Genomic DNA, 9,509 nt, shown 5'->3' on the forward strand with positions numbered 1-9,509 from the left:
ACACAAAACACGAGATGAAGTACAAAAGGACGCATGTGTGACTTTTTGAACCAGTAGATGTCGCCCTGGAGCTCCAACATATAACCAAAACAAACTGCTGTTAGGCCACGCCTCCTACTACTGAAGCCTCCACCCTCCTCCAGAGACACACCTCCACTCCCCCAAACACTTATGTCAGCATGCTATTGTTAGCGCTCTTTAGTTAGCTGGTAGCTTCAATCACCTGTGTCCTGCACTGTAGCGTTAGCATGCCAATTTTAGCGCTCTTTAGTTAGCTGGTAGCTTCAATCCCCTGTGTCCTGGATTGTTGTGTTAGCATGCTAATGTTAGCGCTCTTTAGTTAGCTGGTAGCTTCAATCACCTGTGTCCTGCATTGTTGTTAGCATGCTAATGTTAGCGCTCATTAGTTCACTGGTTAGCATCAATCACCTGTGTCCTGCATTGTAGTGTTAGCATGATAATGTTAGCGCTCTTTAGTTAGTTGGTAGCTTTAATCACCTGTGTCCTGCGTTGTTGTGTTAGCATGCTAATGTTAGCGCTCTGTTAGCTGGTAGCTTCATGTAAACTGACACAGAATGATTTAAAAACTCTTCATCCAATAATCAGTGAGTATGTTCTTCTTCTTCTTCACTAAAACAGCTTTTATACACAAGGGGAGGAGCCATGTAAACACAGCTCTGACAACAACACAGCCAGCAGGACTCCAGCTTCTCCCTCACTGGAGACAGTCAGGACTCACACACACATTCACACAGAGAGAGAGAAACTGGAGTTATGATTTAATGATGTGGAACATTCTTCCTTTTAAAAAAAAACACAAAACTACATCAGAACAAACAACCCGAAACGTTTAAGTCAACATCAAAATGATCAAACAAATCAAATATGAAATAAAATACACAACATCTGATTGTTGTCAAATAACTGCGAGTTGTAAGAGGCGATGATTCATGTTTCTATTTCAGTTCCACTCACAGCGAGGTCGACTCAGGTGCTCTGGTTTTCATATCTAACTGTGTGATTTATGAGGCTCTGCTGCTGAAACGCTGCAGTTTATCATATAGATGAATCATCTCAGCCGCAGAAGAAGAAGTCAAATGTTTACTGGGTAAAATATAAACACCACAATAAGTACAGGTCCCCAAGTTGGCGAAGCACAAAGGTCCAATCAGTGAGCTGTGTAGAGAGCGAGATGATAAAGTTCTCTTCCTCTGTGATCCGACATTAAGCTCTTTGCAGACTGCTCCTTTAAAGGAAACATCAGATCTTCAATTCAATCGTTCGTAATTAAAAAACACATTTAAATATTGGGTTCCTTAGACTCTTAGTTTTGCTTCCATGGTGTAAAAATCCACCTCATACAAATGAAAATTAGGATTTGTCCTGACGTCGTTGTTAAGCAGACTAGATAGATAGATAGATACTTTATTGATCCCGAGGGAAATTCAAGCTTTGACTCCTTGTAAAGACGTAAACTCAGCATGTCTCTGTCAGAGGGAAAAGCTCCCACATTCATCATCCTAAGACTGCATGAAAGTGAGCGTGTTGATGTGTGTGTGTGTCAGGAGTGAGTGACAGCGCTGCAATCTGTCAGTGTCTGGTCTGCAGAGTGACTCGTGGCGGTGATGATCTGTCACAGGTCGGCTGTCACTTCTGACAGTCGATCCGTCGACGTGACCTGAAGACCTGTCACTGCTGCTGTGTTTTTAAATTTGTTTGGTAAAATAATTTAACTACTCTCTTTATAAATACAATTAATGAAGTTCAAACAATAATTTTCCTTTTTTTAGAAGAAAAAAAAAAAACGAAACCTACTACAGGATTGCTGGGTGGCCTAGTGGGAAGGTCGAGCACCCCATGTACAGAGTCTTCAGCTGTCTGATTAAGGATCGCTCCCTGTCCCCAAATGGTCTTTACTTTTGGTGGTTTTTAATATTGTGAATGTCAGCAGATCATACTCTCATACTTCATCCCCCCCCCATCGGTTCTTCTCCCACCCCTCAGGAGGTCACTCCTAAAAAACATCAGCGACTCCCTCTCCCCCCTAAAGACTCCCCTCTTCGACATCGCCCTCCGCCATCGAGCGATCCTCCTCCTCTGACATTACTTCGCCTTTGTTTTGTCTTGTCGAGCATCTTTTGAGTAGGAAAGCGCCATGAAAGTCTAAAAGGTGTGATTACTTTAATTATTATTATTCTGCAGAATGACAAAAAACAAATCTGCGCTCGTCTCTTCTGTCTCGTTAGTCGCAGCGGCAAACATCGGCGTGCAGCAGCCTCTTATCTCCTCAAATGTCTGTCTGTGCCAAACGATCCGCTCATTTGAAATTTAATGAAATCATCCAGCCTCAGTGGAATGTCTCGCTGTCGTCGCCCGCCACCGCCGCCGTCGTGGCCACACTGGAGATTAGATTACGTTTTTTTTTTTTTTTTTGGTGGCTGGGTCGCTCGCTCTCTCCTGCTCCGTCAAACTTCCCTTTTTTTAATATGTGTGCGGCTCGGGACTCACCTGATCCGCTGCACACGGAGGCCTTTAAATCCCAGCAGTTTGTCAAAAACAGGCAGCATCTGAAAGGAAGAGGAGAGCACTTTTTAATAGCTGGGCCGTCAGTCAGGACGCCGCTCATCATCACCCTCCCTCTGCGGCGCCCGATGTAATTAACCGCTCGGCGACAAACAGGAGCTTGTTAATAGCCTGGCAGGACTCCAGCGTGCAGGTATAAAAGGAGGACTGCATGGATGGGCATCCCTCATGGATGTCTATCTTTGGGACATTTAAGCACCTGGACGTTCTTATGACGTAATCGTCTTTACGGGCGCCATCAGAGAACATCCTGCTGAGAAACGTGAGCGACCTTAAAGGATGCTCCCGACGCGTCTCTCCCATGAGGGAAGGAAAGTGAAGCGCTCAGTTTCTTCACATGAGTCTCTCTCGGTGAGAGGAGACACCGAGGTACTGACTGCATCACAGCGTTAAGTTTAGCATGAAGACAAAGTGGAATAAGAGTTTGTCCTTGAAACTGTGCACAAATGAAGTCCACACCAAATCACACAAGTGAAAAACACACACACACACCTGGTCCTGCAGGTGGTGAACCAGGTCGATGTACTGAGGGGATTCTGTGTCTTCAGGGTCGTCGAGCAGCTCTCTGTAACCCGGGTCCACCAGATCGATGCTGAAGTCCACAATGTGCTCCGTCAGGCTCTCGGGGAGGAGGTTAGGAAGCTCCGAGTCCTTCAACACAAAACACAGTCAGCATCCAGGAGACACGGGAGAGGGAACAAGGTTGTCCCCGCACAGATTTCACCTCCTGGTTGCATCACAGAATCCAGCAGGAGGAGCTGGATGAAGGTCACTGAGGGGGGCTGGGGTGGACTTACTGCGCCTGCTGCCACCACGACCCCACCAACAAGAGCAAAGGCTCACTTTGGTCCCAAACACACATGAAATCAGTCACATTTCTATGGAGTGAATTCTGCCCTTCTCAATCCTTTGTGTTATTTTTTAAACTAAATAACATTTTAACATTCGGAACATTAGAGACGGGTTCAATGTGAGAGCTCAGGTAAGGCTGGTCACCTGTAGAGCGAACCGAATCATCAGGTTAGACGACAGTGGAACGACACGCTGCTCTGCTGCAGCCATCTGCTGCTGGGAAACACACACACACACACACACACACACACACACACACACACACACACTCAGCCTGGACTGAACTTTACAGCACAGATCCTCGTTACCTGCAGCAGGTAAACTCCTGTGGCTGTGCAGAGAGCCCGTCCTGCGTGTGCAAGGTCACACATCCGTCTGAGCTGGAAGTCTCGTTGCATTAATTACTAGAACTGGGGAGCTGTTTGTGTTTGTTTGCACTTTTCCAGGACTTTTTGCAGAGTTAGTTTTCCAGAGTTTGGAAACACCGGGTTTCATCTATCTCAGTGGGCTTAATAAGCTTCCTGCTAAGAACAGGGAAGTAGCTCTAGGTCAGTAATCCACCGATAGGCAAGTTGTTGTTTTAATGAAAAATATTTGAAAGAACACATTGCATGAAAATGTTTCTTTTGCTCTCGACAGGTTACATACCACAAGTGAGTACAAGAGGGAAATTAAAGGTCTCATATTCTGTAAACTCCCCTCCTCCATGTTCCTCTAACTCCTCTAAGATTCCTCTAAGATGTTCCCTTCATGACATCACAAAGGGCAGTAGCCCCTCCCCCAGGTGGGTGACACTCCCACAGCTAGGTGTTTGTTCTGCCCTCTGAGTCTGCCTTCTCACCGTAAACAATAGGACATGGAGCCAGAAAGCAGCGAGTACACCCGAGCCCTTCCAGAGAGGGGGCGTGGTCAGACACAGCTCATTTACATATTTAAAGCTACAGACACAGAAACAGCCTGTTCTGAGCAGGGCTGAAATAGAGGGGTTTATAGACATGATCATGCAAATTTAAAGATATTCTCTCCAATCAGAGACGACAAAGAAAAAAAAGGCTGAAACTGCGACTGGCTGTCGACAGCGTCTCTATTCAACTTGTAACAAAGGAACGTGTCAACACCTAAGACGTCTTCCTTTAAAGCTTGCAGTGGTTACATAAGAACATCCAGTCTGCCAGCATCCTGCATTAAAGACAATCTGTGAATAGAGACAGCTTAACGTATTTAAACACATGTGAACACTAACTAGGCTTATTGAAGGCTCCCAGAGAAATCAGGCTGTTACACAAACACCTGGGCGACGATCCAATCAAATCAAAGCTTGACAGGTGAGACGGTGAGTAACTGAGAGACCAAAAAAAAATCACCGGGAGTCCAAGGAACACCCGGAGGTCAAGGTTCAGGGCTGAACATTCACAATTTGAAACGTGTACGAATTTGCACATGAACTTTTTTCTTCTCTTTCTCTCCTTTCATCCAATTTGACGTTTGTGCTCAAATACAAAAACACGCCCTGAAAAGAGTCCCCGAGATTTTCATTCATAAAAAAACGTCTGAATCATAAACACAATGACTCCATCAACGCCTGCCGCCGCCAACACTGAAAGTCTTGAGCGTAATCCCTTCACTAAGCAGGTGATGTTGTTTTAGTCCCGTTTGGTCCTGACTGCTTCACAAACCAGCGTTAGCCACTTATCACGGCTAACGCGGAAAACAGGTAGTTACACAAACACCCGGGCGACAATCCAATCAAATCAAAGCTCTGCATCACCAGGAGGAAGCTACGCAGCAAAACTGTAACCAACCGGTGTGAATCATTAGTCTATAACTTCACTTCAATCCAAGAAACCCAACAAATTTAACCATTTCCTCCCTGCATCGCCGACATCTGGGACACGTATGAAGACACTTCACAGAGGTGACTTGGCTGTCACCAGCTCTTTTACTGGTTCCAGTCCAGTCCGATGATTAAGGAGGTTTTTTTTCAACCATTTAAAATCTTCTAACAACGACTAAACTGCACACACACACAAAAACAGTATGCAAGGTCTGCCAAAATGTGCTGAGTTTGCAAAAAAAAATACAAGTTAACTGAAATCCATTGTGAGAAATCGTGCAGACTCCACGCTGAACCCCTGCACGCGCACGTTCAGTCAGAGGCCGAGCACCCCGAGGTGCAGGACTGAACGCCACAGATCTCTCTCTTAGCCGCCATTAGAAAACACCCGTGTGTGTGTGTGTGTGTGTGTGTGTGTGTGTGTGTGTGTGTGTGTGTGTGATAGGTATGAAGTAAGACAGGTGGAGCAGCGTTAAATTGCTCGGCTCTGTTTCAATGCGACCGACAGTTTAACTCCTCCTGATGTTTAATTTGAGGAGGACAAGTGCTCGTACTTGAGTGTGACATTTGCAGCCCGGCGAGGAAGCTCCTGTCTAAAAGCTCGTTGAGCCGCTGCCTGCTTAAAGATAAATGCTGAGAGTTAAAAAGGCAGGAAGTGGTCGGTCACCTCTTTGACCTCCCGGGCCGGCTGGCTCTGGTCGGGGCCGGGGCTCGGAGAGGCACTCACAGGGCGGGGGAGGACGCCGGTGCTGGTGGGGGCTGCAGTCGTGGCTTCGGTCTCTGCAGCTGGAGTCACCATCTGAGTGGTTTTGGGAGACCCTGTAAAAAAAACATTAAATCATGACAGCAAAAACATGTAAACAGAAAAACAATGTTGTAAAATACAGAAGTAAACCCAACTGTTAATTTTAAAGTAAAGATATGTGAACATAGCTTTACAGGCTGTAAGATGAACCCCTGCACACACACAAGTCCGGATCAGACTGAATCTTCTCAGATTGTTTAAGATACAGAAAGAAGCCGAGAGATTTAAAACACGAGGAAGAGGAGGTTTGCTCGTGCACTGCAGAAAACGATGTCAAATGAACCGGTCAAACAACGCCCAAACCCGACACCCCTGGAGACGATGCTGAAGGGTGGCTGTGTGCCCTTTGTCACTGCAATCAAAATCTAAAGTTTTACAATCGACTCTACCGACGCACAGCGTGGCGAAGGAGAGACGGGAGGACGAGCTCGGCGAGATCCAAAATCCAAACCCAGTGTCTGTCTGTAGTCGGCAGCGCGGCTCACTTTTAACGCCATCCAAACCGTGCGAGACTGTTCCAGGGGATCAGGATTGTTAAAAAAAAGGCCCAGTGAAATACATCCCACGTTTTTGCTAACGCAGCTTTCTGCTTCGCACATATTTCAACAGCTTCGCGCCCAACTCTGAAGAGACGCCAACTGTATCTGTAGCTCTGTGGTGTGATGATTGTGTCGGACTCATCTCGGTTTTTTCGTACCTGCTATCTCAGGAGTCTTCTGAGTCACCGCTGGGAACAAAACTCCTCTGCAGAAGAAAGGAAGCAAAGGAAGAATTAGTCTTTAAAGGTCACATGACCTCCTCCTCTTCTTCAGGTGAAATCAGTGTCCTCGCTCGTCTTCATCATGTGTGTGAAGTGTGTTGTTGTAAATCCACTCTGATCCTGTATTTGATCATGTCTATAAACCCCTCTATTTCAGCCCTGCTCAGAACAGGCTGTTTCTGTGTCTGTAGCTTTAAATATGTAAATGAGCTGTGTCTGACCACGCCCCCTCTCTGGAAGGGCTCGGGTGTACTCGCTGCTCCCTCACGTCTCAGACTTCATCTTTCTATTTGAGAGAAATTTATCCAGAAAACAAAAAAAAACAACGCTGAAGAGTGTCATCACTTACGAGACGACTGACGTCTAACTGACATTTAATTATGAGGAGGAAATGCTAATGTGTCTTGTTAATCCTCCGATTCATCAGCAGACTGTGCAAATGATTCAACTTATTCAAATGATGACATCTTGAAATGTTAAGTAATGCCGGAGAGGAATCATTTGAAAACATGATGTTGGTGTTTTCAGATGTCCTGGAAAGGAACGCATGCTTTCTGTGAGGAGCAGCTGGGATGTGGTTAAACATGTCGGGCTAGGTCACAGTGTGTGTGTGTGTGTGTGTGTGTGTGTGTGTGTGTGTGTGTGTGTGTGTGTGTGTGTGTGTGTGTGTGTGTGTGTGTGTGTGTGTGTGTGTGTGTGTGTGTGTGTGTGTGTGTGTGTGTGTGTGTGTGTGTGTGTGTGTGTGTGTGTGTGTGTGTGTGTGTGTGTGTGTGTGTGTGTGGAGTCGCACCGTGACGGCAGCTTCCCGTCTCTCCTCCGGCTCAGCCTCTGTGGATGAAAACACAAACAGGTCGTTAACGTGGACGTTTGAGCACGCCATGGTCCTCTCTGAGAGAACGCCGTCGTGTGTCGGCAGCGCTCACTGCTCGATGTTTAAATTCACCCGCTCGCTCGTTGTGGGTCGGGCCTTCGAGTCTTGAGTAAGTTGAAGAACTCTTCAGGCTGTAAAACTCATTAAGTGCGCGCGGTATCTTGGAGAAATGAGCGCAGACTTTAATGAGAAAAGAAATCTCTCCTCTCTTTTTCTTTTTAGACGGTCAGTTCAGCCAAATTGGACGATTCAGCTCACACCCCCCCCCCAACCCCCCCCCCCCCACACACACACACACACACACACACACACCCGGAGGTTTTTTGGTACAGAAAAGCATAATTTACTTCATAACTTCAAATGTTCGACACGTTCATCCTCAAGATAAAACAAATGTGTTTCGTCTTTTTGGGTTAATTAACTGATCCAGAAATACTGATCGTCAAACATTACTTGACATTAGGTGCAGTCATGTAAGACAGCTGATCAGAGCGCTGCACGCCGTGGAACACGAACAAGTGGCGTCCCAAAGTGGGCGCTAATGCTAACTAGCTTGCTAGCGGGAAAAGTAGAGCGCTGAGAATTCTCGCAATTAGCTTAATCACACGGTGCGAACGGCTCCGTCTGTAGCGACGTGCGACCCCGACACCTGAGCCTGAGATACTTTAAAATGTACACGTAAAAGTGGGCGTGGCTTTATGGACCTGTTCATTCCTATGGAAGCTGCTCATTGGTTCATGAAGCAGAAAGAACATAAAGTGTGAAAGTACCAGATGTCACTTTCTCAGTGCTACGTATAATTAGCTTCAGCTGTGGTCCCACTTCCTGTGGGGGGCTTTGTACATGTCTGTCTCTGTGGCGAGCAGCTAGCAGCACGCCGGAGCAGCAGCCTCACTGTCGTTCACACACAGTCACATAATCTGACAGTGAGGGACGTTAAAAGACGGCACAATAAGACAACATTTGTCCATCCTCACAGGAGCGGCGAGCTGAATTGGAGGATGAGTCGGGCGGTGTTGGGCACGGCGTGAGGATGTTTGAGTGAGGATCTCTGGCAGGATTAACGTCCTCACGGCGACATGTTTGCATGTTTACTCTGGAATTCAAACACGAGAGCCGGCCAACAAAAACAACACAACGCCGCACGCCCAACCGTTTGGAGGGGGCGCTCTCTGTTTCCCAAGGTCACCCGTTTCACAAGTTCCAGCAAATCCCTTCGAAAACACGAAAACAACGACGTGTAAACGTTCGTGATGTGTTCAGGTGCTTTTGGCTCAATGACACTTTCTGAGCTTCCTGAGATCTACAGAACCTGAGTCAGCTCAGCTCCTGCACGCTGACTCCAACTCACAAGCTAACATTTACTGGCACCGACCTTGGTGCTAGACCTTCATCAACACAGGTGACTCTTGTTCAGGGGTCACTAAAGGTCACAAAAAGGTAAACCGTTGCTGGAGTAACGTCACTGACACGTTTCTTTTTGTGACTTCAGGAGCTTTTACAGACGTTCACTGTGGGTAGTTTAAAAAAAAAAAAAAATGGCGGTAGGTGTTCCTGGATTGGCCCTTGTGTTCGACCTATCACGGTGCACTTACGTCACTCAGAGTACTTTGTGTGCTGGGAGAGCACTTACTCGAACCGGCGTCCTGTAGGAACTAAAGAACCTGCGGGGAACCCCCCCCCCCCCCCCCCAAACACACACACACACACACACACACACACACACACACACACACACACACACTTACCCGGTTGATCATGCTCATGTGCTCCTCGGAGCTGCTGAAGTTTGTGGCGAGGTCGG

At 46.8% G+C, this 9,509-nt stretch overlaps 2 protein-coding genes across 2 annotated transcripts in view; one reads left to right on the plus strand and one right to left on the minus strand.

Moving 5' to 3' along the window:
• LOC306832016 (uncharacterized protein) overlaps positions 1 to 9,509 on the minus strand; it is a gene marked incomplete at both ends in the record, with an annotated part of 36,493 nt that overhangs the window by 22,189 nt on the left and 4,795 nt on the right. The window contains 6 exons of the mRNA XM_079356377.1: positions 2,509 to 2,567; positions 3,076 to 3,234; positions 5,937 to 6,088; positions 6,772 to 6,818; positions 7,625 to 7,662; positions 9,454 to 9,509. The exon at positions 9,454 to 9,509 is cut by the window's right edge and continues 111 nt beyond it. Of these exons, the coding sequence (XP_079212503.1) occupies positions 2,509 to 2,567; positions 3,076 to 3,234; positions 5,937 to 6,088; positions 6,772 to 6,818; positions 7,625 to 7,662; positions 9,454 to 9,509 (511 nt within the window). The remainder of the gene's footprint in view (positions 1 to 2,508; positions 2,568 to 3,075; positions 3,235 to 5,936; positions 6,089 to 6,771; positions 6,819 to 7,624; positions 7,663 to 9,453) is intronic.
• Positions 1 to 9,509, plus strand: part of LOC306824784 (tripartite motif-containing protein 16-like) — a 103,020-nt gene that overhangs the window by 14,250 nt on the left and 79,261 nt on the right. The window lies entirely within an intron of this gene.

The sequence above is a fragment of the Symphodus melops genome (assembly GCF_947650265.1).
Source record: "Symphodus melops genome assembly, chromosome: 1".
NCBI classification, from domain to species: Eukaryota; Metazoa; Chordata; class Actinopteri; order Labriformes; family Labridae; genus Symphodus; species Symphodus melops.